The 14,416-nt window shown below is 49.5% G+C and overlaps 1 protein-coding gene across 1 annotated transcript in view; it reads right to left on the bottom strand.

The window, feature by feature from the left end:
- Positions 1 to 7,002, bottom strand: part of ST14 (ST14 transmembrane serine protease matriptase) — a 44,861-nt gene extending 37,859 nt beyond the window's left edge. The window contains exon 1 of the mRNA XM_066365242.1: positions 6,718 to 7,002. Coding sequence (XP_066221339.1) covers positions 6,718 to 6,798 — 81 coding nt within the window. The 5' untranslated portion in view covers positions 6,799 to 7,002. The remainder of the gene's footprint in view (positions 1 to 6,717) is intronic.
- Between the last annotated feature and the right edge of the window lie 7,414 nt (positions 7,003 to 14,416).

The following is a 14,416-nucleotide window of genomic DNA, read 5'->3' as shown; positions in this document are numbered from 1 at the left end:
CGTCGGCCTAGCGTGCGGAGGACCCGGGTTCGATTCCCGGCCGGGCACATAGGAGAAGCGCCCATTTGCTTCTCCACCCCTCCGCTGCGCTTTCCTCTCTGTCTCTCTCTTCCCCTCCCGCAGCCAAGGCTCCATTGGAGCAAAGATGGCCCGGGCGCTGGGCATGGCTCTGTGGCCTCTGCCTCAGGCGCTAGAGTGGCTCTGGTCGCAATATGGCGACGCCCAGGATGGGCAGAGCATCGCCCCCTGGGGGGCAGAGCACCGCCCCTGGTGGGCGTGCCGGGTGGATCCCGGTTGGGCGCATGCGGGAGTCTGTCTGACTGTCTCTCCCTGTTTCCAGCTTCAGAAAAATGAAAAAAAAAAAAAAAAAGAAAATGAATGACATTATTATTCCATCTGGGTAAGAATTGTGTACACATATATATTTGTATCCAAATAAGTACATATTTGTATGTGCATAGAAGGCTTGTGAGAGAATGTAAGACAAGTTATTGAGGTTATAAAATCTGGATGAGAGAATTTCAGAGGAATTTCACCTTCTACTTTATATAATTCTATATTGCTTAACTGAAAAAGAAAACAAAAACCCACCCATCCTAACTTTTGTAATAAAAAAAAAAAAAGCAACTTCCTTCAGATACATGCACAGGGCAACACCAAGTCAGTAAAACACTTCTCTAGGACACTTCCCCCATTTTTAAATTCTTGCTACTTATCTGAGCCAAATTTTCTTTAAATATGTATATATTTATATTAGCCTTTTAATAATAATTTAAAGTTTTAACCAAAAACCAAAAAAACAAAACAAGAGGGTTTGCTTTAGAGTCTGGGGAGCCATGTTACAAGCCTGGCTTTTACTGAGCTTGGCGTCAACTCTACATCTGGGTCTCCACTTGGCCCTCATCATCCTGGCTCACATTGCCACCACCACGCCACTGTGGGAGGGAGGTGGCTTTTGTTTCTGCTGTCAGGGTGTGTAGTGAGTGCAGCACTGATCCTGAACACAGAGGGACACAGTTCTGTTCTTGACAGCCTGTCCTGCAGGCTGTCAACATCCTTCTGACTCATAATCAAGTCATCCAAGGTATGACCTTTCCCTTCCAGGAGGGTGTCATCCATCAGCACGATAACAAGCAAATCTCCAAGACCTCACCAGGGTTGCTACCAAATATAAAATGTCACAGAGCCCAGGAAGCAGTCAGGATCAGCCTATACTGACTTGGATCCATAAATGAACCCCCTTGAGCACAGTCCTTCAATCAGGCACAAACCTACCAGACCCCAATGTCCTCCGGCCCCCAGTCCTCCATTGTGCACAGCAGATACTATCCCTTTCCAAGAACACAAATTGTTATGTGCATAACAACAACTAGATAAAACATATGCATAGGGTAAGAAATGGAAAAAAGCATGAAAAATGTAAGCTACCTGATTTGTTGGCTTGAGGGAGTGAATTTTTTATTTAAAATGATCCATTATGACTTTTATTCATATGTACAATAAATAATGGTACATTTTGTCCAAAGCCTTGTTGAAATCACATCTCTCGTCTACCAGACAAGTCAGTGCATCAAAAGGAAAAACGAGATGAGTTTGGTGTGACAGTGGACTTGTGCTTGGTGGCCCTGTGTTGGCGCCTGGTGCTGACCACTCACTTTAATGATGTGTTCTAGGATTTTGCTGGGAATATGCATCATCATCATTTTAATACAACTGGATGATGGCATTCACAGCCTTTGAAATCTCACAGATCTAGGTTTGAACTTTTGTTCCACCTCTGCCTTTGGCCCATTATGCAAACGCTTTGAGCCTCAGGATTCTCACCCGTAAAGTAGGCTTTTTTTTTTCATGCCGTGCTGTGAGGGTAAATAAAGATAATGAATTTAAGTGTGTGTGTGTGTGTAATGATGTCATCATATTCTCCTTTTCACCATCACCATCTCAGGAGACAAAGGAGCCAGATTTTGACCAGTCATACAACTCTCACAAGGACCCCAAGGATGCTGTTGCTAAGCCTGGAAAGAGCAAACAAATTCTGAAAATATGAGAAGCCAAGACAGAATTTTTAGTATAGACATGCTCCAAGAAAAGTTCTTAAATAAAAAGGGGCAATTATTGGCCACAAGCTCTGAGCAAACCCCAGACACCACTTCTCACCCCTGCCAGCCAGAGTGAGAATTCTCTGAGAAGCCTAAAACTTCCCATTCTCATTCCCATACTACAAATGCTATTCAAACTGTGCTAAGCCCCAGGCATCTCAAACACCTCAAGAAAAGAAATCCAGTTTCCTACCCTAATCAAATCTTCCCCTTAGTAACCCATCTCCTCCTGAGCCCGTTGGGCTGACAGCCCTGTCTTGCACTAGGGCAATCCAAGTAAAACACAGCGGAGTCAGACTACCTGGGTTCAAATTCCATACTGTTACGCTGTGACCTTAGGCCAGCCTTCCTGAGCTCCATCTTCCTCTCCTATAAAAGGGCAATAATAATAGCACTAAGATGCGGAACACATGATATATGCTCTAAAATGCTGGCGATGATTAATAGTACTCTAAACACTCCAGGAGTATGCGCACAATGTCAGAAGCAACATCTCTGGGCCCTGGGGGCCTTGGGGGCTCGGTCACACCCTCCTTCTTCCAAGAACAGACTTTCTCAATTAGAAGAGACAGGAGCCAACAGCCTGGGCAAAAAACACAAGCCAGAAAAGGAACGGACATCAGGGGAACTCGAGGACCACAGTGGCGCAGACATCATGCCCCCCAGGGGCAGACTGAGGGGCCAGGCAGAGGAGGCTGTGATGATATGGCCCCTCCATCAACAAGCCTGCTCTGGGCAGAGCCACGCTAAGTGCATTTCTGCAGGGGGTAGGCAGCTACCTAGCGACTGTTGTCTTCTTTTATGCCTCAGTTTACCCATCTCCTAAATGAGGCCCATGAATTTCCAGGTCTTTCCAGGACCAAGGTGGACTGATGCCCTCTGAGGAAGGCAGGCTTCTTGTCCACTTGCAGCACCTGTGAGGAGAGTCCTGCCTGAAAAGCAACTTCAGCATCCAGCAGCTGACCACTTTTCCTGCTCTTGCCTCGCCCTCTGTCTCTGGGAAGCCCCCATAAAAGAGGCAGTCTTTTAAAGTTTTGTTCTTTTTTAAAAAATATTTTGTTTATTCATTTTAGATAGGAGAGAGAGAGAGAGAGAGAGAGAGGAGGAAGGAGAAGCAGGAAGCATCAACTCCTATATGTACCTTGATCAGACAAGCTCAGGGTTTCGAACCGGCAACCTCACCATTCCAGGTCAACGCTTTATCCACTGCGTCACCACAGGCCAGGCCTAAAGTTTTGTTCTTATGGCGAGAGGGAGAGGAGGAAATAAGAAGGAGAAAGGGATGAGTAGCTGGTTCCGTGGTCTTAACACACTTTTTCTTTTTATAGAGGATCATGTTCGCAGTAGCTGCGTAAGAAAAGGGAAATGAAAATTGGAGCCATAGGGAACCATAGGAAGAGGACCTCGGAGGCTGGAATGTGTCCCCAACACTCCTCAGAGAGACTCCCTGTGTCCAGCAGAGCAGGCCAGCACTTCCCCAACAACAGCGCCCCACTGGCAACTGGGTTGCAAGCCTCTTTGCAAGTATCTGTCTTGCTAACACCTCACTGTTTGTCTCAAGCCCCTTTTCCACTCAGAAATTCAAGCTGTGTCTTACACTCTGCGCTGCAACGTACAGGTGGCTTTCATGTCAAGTGTCCTTTCTAATCCTTGCAACAAACCTGTAACATGTATGCCATCTCATTTTATAGTCACAGAAACCGAGGCTCCGAGAGATTGGGTAACATCTCTGAGATCACCCGGCAGGAGTGTGGTGGCACCAGGTCTTGCCTCCATGTTGGTCACTGCTGCCACCACACCAGATGGCCTCTGGCCCCGATTCACTCGCTCTGACCCCTCAAGCCTGGGTTGGCTGCCCCTCTTCAGAGCGCATCCTGGGTTTCTCCGGAATCTAGTTCTCATCACACAGAATCTAATCCCCTGTCTCCCACACAACACAAGAAGTTCCCCGAAGGCAGAGACTGTAGCTGGGTTCTCTCCCCAGGCTACTGCCCTGTATCTGGCTCATGCTCAGTCGGTGGGCACCTAATAAATATCTGTTACATGGTTCAGGGAATGTTTGACCAATTAACAAGAGATGGCTTTCTGAACAGCCAGAGCTATACAGCCTAGCCCCCACAACCTCTGATTTTGACATCACAATATCTGATTTCCCAATCCTGGTTTCCATATGCCTAGGGCGTACCAAGTCTTGCATGGGGCAGTCCGGACTTGAGAAGGAACCAATGGATGCCAAAGTAACTTCATAGCCACCACCAAATACTCAGCAGAAGCCAGGACACTCCGTGAGGCGGGCTTTCTGTTCTTGTTAACAGCCACATGATTGCCCTGTACACCTGTTCTCATGCAGGCAGGGCCCACAGAGTTCCCAGACATGGCTGTGCATCAGTGCTCCAGACGCAGTGGGGGGCACAGAGGGGCCCCTTCCCACTACATGGGGACAAGTAAGGGTGGAGCAGGGGGAGTCATCAGCCTTGGGAAGGACACAGCCAGATACAAGGACCACCAAACAGAACCTTTCCCAGATGCAATAGTGTTCTGTGGGAGCTGGCATGACCTACCTAGGCTCTGTGGGCACCAAGGACAAACCCAGGGGAGAGAGCCACGCATCCTGATCAGGGAGCAAGTTAAGGCACAGCCTGAAGACCCTGACTGTGAACACTGTTGGGTGGTCCAGGGGGTGAGACTGCTGGTAAGGCCTGGGATGGGGAGGGGTACTGAAGACTTCCTGGAGAAACGGAAGTGTGCCTGGGACACAACAGGCCACTTCCTGAGGGCATCCTGTGTCCTGTCTATTTGATACACACCTCTTAACCTCTCGGCATGGCTCGCAGGACTGCAAATTCCTTAAGGGAAAGGGCCATCTCTTACTTGCCTTTGCCAGCCGTCCTTGCAACAGGGCCTGGCACAGACCAAGGTGCAGGGTTGGTTCAGTGGAGTTGGCAGGGGAAGAGGCAGAGTGTGCCATGAAGGAAACCAGCGGAGTGGAAGTGAAAGAAAAATCACATTGGGATGGAGAGTGGATGAGTGTCACAGGCCCTGAGAAATGAGCAGGGGTCAGGGGAAAGAAGCAAGGGCCTACAGGCGATGGGACAAGTCAGTGGGCCCTTGGCTCAGGGCAGGCTGTGGAGAGGAGCCCAGGCCTGGCCCCTGTAGTGCACGTGGGCAGGGAGATGACTCACAGGAGACTCCAGGAAGACCCTGATCTCCCACAGTCAGCAGGAGAGAGTCTCAAAAAGGGAAGTCCTGAGGAAAGAAAAGGAAGCCCTGAAATAAATACCGAACCATAGCTCTCTGCTAAGGATGCTGAGGAGGCAGAGTCCAGCGCCCCGCCGGCAAGGAGCAAGGGTCCACAATCACGGCAGTCACAGAAAGGAAGAGGAAGGCACCACGCAGGTGAGGCACGGGCCCAGCCTCTGGGCTGGCGGCCGGTCAGAGATTCTTCCTCAGGGGGGTGAAAAGTGAAAAAAAAACAAGTTTGCCCTGGGGTTGGGCTAACCACACTAGCCCCAGAATCTGGTCATCTGCAAGCTACCTAAGCCAAGATGCCACCTGGAATAAAAGGAAGTGATTTTAGAAAGCTCCAAAATCTGACCTGCCACGGGAGCCATGGCCACAGTGTGGGGCAGAGAGGACGTTCCTGGGCCCAAGGACACAGGAAAGAGCGCAGGGGCACAGCTGGTTGTCATTTGTGGTGGCAAAGCGCCCTCCCGGAGCAGCCCCTGCGTCTGGGCGTCGCTCAGTGCCGGCCCTGGCCGGTCCTTCCAGGAAACCTGGGGGCCCCGCTAGACAGACAGGTACAGACCTGGCTGCCTGTCCCGCCGGAGCACTGTTACCTAGATATGTCCCTCAAGAAGGTAACTAACAACCCATCCCAGCTCTACCTTAACTAATGTCTTTGAGATCTCTCAGATCACTAATTGTTCTTCCTGCCAAACATGGGCTCCCAGCTTCGTATCTTCGAAAAGGCTCAAGACGCACGTTCCCACATCGCTTCCCAAAGAACCACCTTCCTAAAAGCTCCGTCCTGTGAGAGCCCCGGATAAGCCCTCCTGTGGAGTCCTTAGCTTCAGGCTCCACGGCAACCAAAGCTCTGGTCTCCCGGGTGTCCTCTGCAAAGGGCCCGAAATGCCTCTGAGCATAAGGAAAAAACAAATTCCTGAATAGGCCAAGGGAGGCTATGACTCCAAAGGCCCCGGGAAACCCCTTTTCCCGGGTTCGAACCACCCACTCCAAGCCTCTGTCCCCGGTTCCTTCTGGGGGTGCTCTGAGAGCGCGGAGCCCACACCCCTGAGAGTTCCCGCCGCCCCCGTGGTTGGCGCGCAGCAGGGCAGGTACCAAAGGTCCTTCGGCCAAGCACCCGTCGAACAGGAAATTCCACCTGTCGGGCCAGCGCCGGGGCCACAAAGGGCAGTGGAGCGGTCCCTCGACCAAGACAAAGCGTAGCGCGGCGGGGCCGGGGCGTCCTCCCGGACCTTCCAACTCCGGCTGCACGTGGGCTCCCCGGCCCCGACGGCGCCTGCAAGCCCGCGCCCCTCGCCCCTCGCCCCGGCGGGTCGGGGCTGCAGCCGGGCCGGAGCGGATGCCGGCAGCCCCGCCGCCCCGCCCCCTCGCCTACCTGCGGCCGCGAGCTGTACTTGAGTCCCGCTCCGCGGTCCTTGGAGCCCCCTCCGCTCTTGCGGCCCCGATTGTTCGACATGGTCTCGGTGGCCCGACGCGGGTCTCAGAGGCGTCGTTCCCGCCGACGGCTGGCTCCCATCGCCGCCGGGTCAGGGGGTCGCGGGGGACGCGGGACGCGCGGCGCACCGGGCGCGGGGGGCGCAGGTCGCGGGGAGTTCCGGTGGCAGCCTAGCGCCCAGCCGCGGCAGACTGGCTCTCGCCTTCACTCTTCCTGTCCCGCGCAGGTAGTTTCAGGGTGTGGCCTCCCCCGGCCCGCCCTCCGCTCTCGCCTGCACCTTCCCCACACCTGCCACCCCTCGGGTTCCCGCCCCCCCCCCCCCGAGAGCCTCTGGGGAACCTCCTCCCTCTGGTAAAGGGGAAAATGAGGCCACCGGCCTGAAGGGAATGTAGAAGTAAGAGCGACGGCTTAATTGATGGTGGCCATTAGCACTAACTATGCCCCGCTCGTCGTAGTAAGTCCTTAACAACAGCAGCAACAGAAGTTATCCGCGCGCTTTCTTTCTTTCTCTCCTGGAAGAAGTGGCCTCTTCCCTTTGTGCGGGAAGACATCCCTTCCACCCGCTTCCTTGATGCCAACCGCGGTTTCCCTCCCACTCTCTTGCAACTTCACTCTCCATTTGGATACACGACCAGGTTTCAATTACAACCCCTCCAAACCCAAACAAAAACCGGACTGTCCCTTGCCCCAGGCAACCCCGTGGTCAGCTGGCCCCTTTTCATTGTTAGAGGCCCTTGCTAGCCTGCTTCTAGCTCTCCCTGGGCGGGTCATTAGAGTCCTGAGCTGCCCAACCAAATGCCCTCTCTGTTCCCAGCATCCTTTACACATTTGCAGCATCTGACTGAGATAGATCCAATCCCCAGATGCACCCTGGATTCCAGTCCTGCCTTCTGGCCCCTAACTGTTACAGTTTCTAAACTTCTCTGTTCAGCCTTCTTCCTTTTATTCTCTACACTTTCTTTTTTTAATTTTTTATTGATTTTAAAGAGAGAGAGGAAGGGACAGATAGAGAAACATTGATTTGTTGTTCCACTTATTTATGTATTCATTGATGTGTGTGTGTGTGTGTGTGTGTGTGTGTGTGTGTGTGTGTGTGTACACCCACGCCCTGACTGGAGATCAAGCCCTCAAACTTGGCATATCAAGACGATGCTTAACCAACTGAGCTACCGGGCCAGGGCCCCTTTTTTCTCTACACTTTCTTGGCATCTCATCTTACAGCTTCAAATTGATAAATCTGCTTTCCTAGCATTGACATCATGAAGCAGTGCCAATTCTGCATTAGCAATTGCCTGGGAATTTCTCCATTTGTACTATATTGTGTATTACATAATCAACAAATATTACTGAGGACATATTATGTGCTAAGCACTCTTCTAGGTGTTGGGAAACAGAGTAAATAAAATAAAAATCCCTGCTTTGCAGTCAACAAGCTTCAGACTTCCTTTCTAGACTTGCCCATCTTTCACTGTTTTCTCTGGTTATAATAATATTGATATTATATAGAGAGGAAGAAGGAGCGAGACAGAGACAAACATCACTGCGCCACCTATTCATGCACTCACTGGTTGACCCTTGCATGTGCCCCACCAGGAATCTAAGCCACAGCTTTGGTGCATGGGGATGATGCCCCAACCAACTGAGGTACCCGGCCAAGGCCAACATAGCCGATTTCAAAGTAGTAATGAATGAGGCAGCACTCATGACACTAAAACCTGCTGTTCTGCCAAAGTAGTGTCTCTAATCATCTCCCAGATTCCTAGAGCATCCTCTTTTATCTCTTGGAGCTAATAAATGCCTTGCACACAGAAGGAACCTGATGCTGTCATTTGGATGTAATACAGATGCAATGCATTTACCACAAATCCCGATGAGGAGAAAGTGGTGCAGGTCAAGACCTTTCCCCTGGGATCATTGTGTCACGTCAATTTTTTTTTTTTTTTTTGTATTTTTTCTGAAGCTGGAAACGGGGAGAGACAGTCAGACAGACTCCCGCATGCGCCCGACCGGGATCCACCCCGCACGCCCACCAGGGGCCACGCTCTGCCCACCAGGGGGCGTCGCTCTGCCACAACCAGAGCCACTCTAGCGCCTGGGGCAGAGGCCAAGGAGCCATCCCCAGCGCCCGGGCCATCTTTGCTCCAATGGAGCCTTGGCTGCGGGAGGGGAAGAGAGAGACAGAGAGGAAGGAGGGGAGGGGGTGGAGAAGCAAATGGGTGCTTCTCCTATGTGCCCTGGCCAGGAATCAAACCCGGGTCCCCCGCACGCCAGGCCGACGCTCTACCGCTGAGCCAACTGGCCAGGGCCTGTGTCACGTCTATTTTGATTGAACTCATTTGGTTTAATCCTCACAACATGACATGTGAACTAAGTACTTTTATTCCTAAGTTGTAAATGAAGAAAACCAATGGCGGACAGCCCAAAGGACATCACCAGATTCTTATACTCACAGGGACCAATCCAAACTCAAAGTCAGAGTCCAGCTTGAGGCCCATGTCATTTGTGTGCAGCAGTGACCAACTTGTGCAGCCTCCATCCCCTGCCTGCCTCTACCCCCACACACTCCCACCCCGAACCTACCACCTCTCAAGTGAGTCCTTTTCCCTGCCCCAGGACTCTGCCTGCTGGGACCCCCTCAGAGGGTATCTCCACCTGGTCCCTATGACCTTGGGACCAAGGCCACTGACAGGGTGTATGTAGAAGCGTGGACCTGACTACAGGCCAGAAGACATTGACTCCATCTGGTAATAAGGTGAGACAGTGGGGGGCCCGTCAGGCAGACTCAGGCCAAGTCTCCAATCACAGAGCTCTGTCACTAAGACTGTGAAAGCAGGCAGCAAACGCAGGAGGAGCAGATTGTGCCAAGCCTGCGGGCACATCCCCCCCCCCCCCCCCCCCCCCCGCTCCTGTGAGAAATCTGCAGACAGAGAGGTGTGGGGGAGGTTTACAACGACCTGGGTAAGGCAGAATGAACCAGCTATGGGGCCATCATTGTGAATGTATCTACTTCTTCTGGAACGAGGTATATATATTTGACCTGCCCGGTGGAAAGGGCTTTGTGGAAGGTAAAAATGCACTTTCTAAATTCCAGTTGTTCAGTAGCCATGAGGCAATGCTGCCCTCTCCCTGGATGACCGCACCCGGCAGTCACCCAGTGCACAGCTGTAGGAGACGGAACACTCCCCCACAGCCATGGCCTTCACAGTGCCACTCCACTGGCCTGAATCCTTCCCACTCTGGCCCACATTGTCCCTTCTCCTGGTGAAATCCAAATTCGGCTAACATACACTTTCTGTGGCACTTCCTCCAGGCATAGTTAATCTCCTCCTCAGTTTTCCCAGAATTTGGTGCAGTCCTCAGTTAGAACTTATATTACAGGGCATTGTGACTTTCTGGTACACACAAGAGCTCTCCAAACGTGTTGCAAGAACAAATGGGTAAGGACAGTCCGTGACACTGGAAGTACGTCAGCAGGTTAAGCCCGAGCTCAGTAAAAGGTAAGAATAAGAGCACTTACTTCATGTATCATAGTTTTATGAGGATTAAACAGAATGGGTTTAATGTAATGACAAGTTGTTACACTTCCTCCTCTGTCACACACATAGCACACACTCAGTAAATTGACATGACTCAATGATCACAGTGGAACTGTCCAGACCTGCACCACTTTCTCTTCATCTAGATTCACAGTAAATGCATTGCATCTACACTGAATCCAAACGACAGCATCGGGTGCCTTCTGTGTGCAAGGCATTTATCAGCTCCTAGAGATAAAAGAGTACGCTCTAGGAACCTGGGAGAGAGTAAGAGACTCCTTTGGTGGCCAAACACCAGGTCTTAGTGCCACAAGTGCCGTCTCATTTATGTTACTTCAGATCCAGCCATCTTAGTAAATGGCTTCATCGTCTGTTGAGTCAAACAGTTCTAAAGGCATCACTGACTTTCTGATCCCACTCACAAACCACAACACGGAACTCATCACGTCTGTCAGTTCTATCTCCAGAATATATTTGGGGTCTATCTACTTCTCTCTTCCGCTGCTGCAGTCTTGCTTTTCCCAGCCATTACTTCCTGTCTGGACTGCACATCGCCCCCTGAAAGCTCTGCCTTCTTCCACGTGGCTCCAATCCAGTGCGGTGACCCTGGGAGACGTGTGGCACACATCACTCCTTCTGACACAAAGCTCCCGAAGGCAAGGTTCAGTTTCTGTTAAGTTTCCCTGCTCATACTCAGTAAGTGTTTCTTAAATTATGAAAAGAATAAATGAATGGCCCTGGCTGGATAGCGTGGTTGGTTAGAGCATTGTTCCAAAGTGCAGAGGTTGCCAGTTCGATCCCTGGTCAGGCACATACGGGAAAAGATCAGTTTCCGTTTCGCACTCTCCTCCTCCTCCTCCTTCCTCTACCTCTAAAACAAATAAAATAAACTTTTTTTTTTTTTTTTTAAGAATAAATGAGTGAAAACGTAAGCAAATGTTTTCTGGCTTTCTGTTATCACTGAAAACTTTTCATAAATGTAACAGGTTATATAAAAACAGGTTAACAAATATACAGCTCACTGGATTCTTGTGAGGCAACACCCTTATCACTGCCATTCGTTAGAGGAGACAGAACCTTGCTGGCCCCAGCCCCTCCATCCCCAGACCTCCCTGTACCTGTCCCCAAAACAGCCCCTGCTCGCCCCACTAAGAGCAGGCACTCCACTGACTTCCATGGTGATCACCTTTTTTCCTTTATATGGTTTTAGCATCCAGACCTGAATCTCTACACACACTGCAGTTTAGCTTTGGCCTGCTCTGTTTTAAATGTCTTTTAGTTCTCTTTTAATCCAGGAGTTCCCACTTCACCTTTTTCTCCCTTTATAATTTATTTACTAAAAAAAATCAGATAATTTGTTCTTCAGGCTCCTCAGAGTCAGGATTTTGTTGACTGTGTTCCCAAAGTGCAGTCTATTCGGTGAGTTCCCTGGCCCTTTGTAGTTCCTGCAAATTGTAGTATCTAGAGGCTTAATCAGATAAAGGATTATTTTTGGAGAAAAGATTACTTCATAGCTGATGGTGTGGTTTTCAACATGAAGCACATAGCTGGCTATCTCCTGCTTTGCTCTAATGGCTCCAGGCTTAGATTCTAACTTCAGGAGGAAATGTAAACATAGTATCTCAATATTTTTAAAAAAAATTTGTTGATGTTTTTAGAGAGAGAGAGGGTGGAGTGAGAAGCATCAACTCACAGTTGCTTCACTTTGTTCATTGATTGCGTCTCATATGCACCTTGACTGGTGGGGTGATGGCAGGGGTGGGGATGGGGGGTGGAGCTCAAGCTGAGCCAGTGACCCCTTGCTCAAGCCAGTGACTTTGGGCTCAAGCCAACAACCTCAGGCTTCAGACAGACAGGGAGAGAGATGAGAAGCATCAATTCTAAGTGGCAGCACCTTAGTTGTGCATAGACTGTTTTCTCATATGAGCCTTGACTAGGGGACTCCAGCCGAGCCAATAACTCCTTGCTCAAGCCAGCAACCATGGACCATGTTGATGATCCCACACTCAAGCCAGCAACCTCATGCTCAAGCTGATGAGCCTGCACTCAAGCAGGAGAACTCAGGGTTTTGAACTTGGGTCCTCTGCATCCCAGGCCAATGCTCTAGTCTCTGTGCCACCATCTGGTTAAGCCTTGTTTACCTTGAAGATAAATTTCTCATCTGTGTGGTAACCTAGTGGTAAAGTACCATACTTCCCCATGTATAAGACACACGTTTAAGAAAAATTTGGTGTCTAAAAACTGGGTGCATCTTATACAGTGGTTGTGGATTTTTTAACTTGCATTTCCTACTTTTTCATGCCTGTTTTTGTGCTCATTGTTGAAGACAGGGATTCATCATCAGACATAGAGGACAAGCTAATGGATGGGAGATCTGACAGTGATAAGGAGTTGTATGAATTATATGATGAATAAAACTTGAGTTCAATAACTTTATGTAATATACTTTTTTGCAAATTTCAGACCCCCAAATTAAGGTGCTTCTTATACATAGGAGCATCTTAAACATGGGGAAATACGATTAATCGAAAAGGAAGAAGAAAGGCCTGAGTCTTTCCCCTTATTCAGCAGTTATCAAAACAGTTAATTCCCCAACATCTTCCAAAGGGACCAATCGGTTTTATTTTTGTGTTATTATGAACTCTTGGATTGATGCATATTTGCTGTGCTTTGGTCCATTGCCACTTTTGTGCTCACTGATGTTCAAATTGTCTCCTCTTTGGCCAGTGAGAGCCTCCTCCAGTTGGCTGAGTCCTTTTGATCCAATCCTACTTACTTTTGATTGTTCCTGTGTTTTCTGTCCCAGGTTCATCTGGGACAGATGACATCCAGCAAGTCATTTCTTCAAAATACCCTCCTTTCAGTGAGAAATGGTATTTTGAGACAGTCATCTGAGCACACGGGATGTTCACTATTGAGTTGGTCATTGTTCTGGGGCTTTTGGTGGACAAATCTAGAAATTTTTAAAATAAGATCTAATACACAAGTTCATATTCATACTCTCAATTCAAACATTGACTGAACTGACACCCCTTTGTCTTTACTTTTCCCCACACAGAACCCTTACTTTCATAGCACGTTTTCAGCCCTACCTCCTTCATTAATGCCAGTAACAGGTACTTGTATTATTTGAGTTCAGTGAATTTGCCCTCAACGAAGTTTTTGTCAGCTCACAAACAAAAGAATTTTCTAATTTGAACCAAAAAAAAAGGGAGGAAATTATTTAAACTTTTTAGGAAGCTCACATAATTTCTGGGAGGGCCAGACAGGCAAGGGAGGGGGGAGAAACAGCCAAGACCAAGGCCAGCTACACCAGCAATGCTGCCAGAAGCCCTCCTTCTGCCGTCCCAGAGACACCACTCCAGCTCATCCCAGTGCGACTCACCTGCACACCAGTAATGCCACCACTGCTGGCTGGAAGCTGCACACCTCTAGCCAGAGTGCACCCTGTTGTCTTTTCTTGAAAAAGTTTCCTGTGAGTGCCTATCATTGGCCTACCTCCAAGCCTGCTAGAAGTCGAGCTCTGGCTCTAGCCTTGGATAGGCAGAACTTTAATATGGAAATCTTCCAAGTATAGGGGGCTGCTCAAAAGACACCCTGGTGTCTATAAACTGGGCAAATACAGATGCTCAGAGCTGGTAGTCTGGGAGTATCCTTGGAGCCTTTCTGGAAATGCATTTTTTTACCCTGGGCTATTCACTTCATGCTCTGTCTTGAGAGTATGATTGAAAATCTTCCTTTCTGACCCCATTGCCCTGTCCACAGCATCAGCACAACCAGTTCACTCCTTCTTCCATCTGATAAGTGTAGCTCTGTGCAGCTCCTGCTAACTGTGGCACTTTCTCACCGACCTTGATGATCTTGGCGGTTTGGAGGTGTACTGGTTGTGTTGTAGGAAGCCCGTCTATGTATTTGCAACTTTTCTAGGACCCTGGGGTTATGTTATCAAGGAGGAAGACCACAGAGGCAAGTGCTATATCAAGACTACACATTGTCACCATGACTTGTCACTGTGGATGTTGGCCTTGATCACCTGGCTAAGGCAATCTCTTTGCTTGCACGAAAACTATTAGTACTGTATTAGACCGAAGGCTTTGTACTCT

The sequence above is a fragment of the Saccopteryx leptura genome, chromosome 2, assembly GCF_036850995.1.
Source record: "Saccopteryx leptura isolate mSacLep1 chromosome 2, mSacLep1_pri_phased_curated, whole genome shotgun sequence".
NCBI lineage: Eukaryota > Metazoa > Chordata > Mammalia > Chiroptera > Emballonuridae > Saccopteryx > Saccopteryx leptura.
Note: the sequence above shows the minus strand (reverse complement) of the source record. Positions and strands in the feature narration are given on the sequence as shown.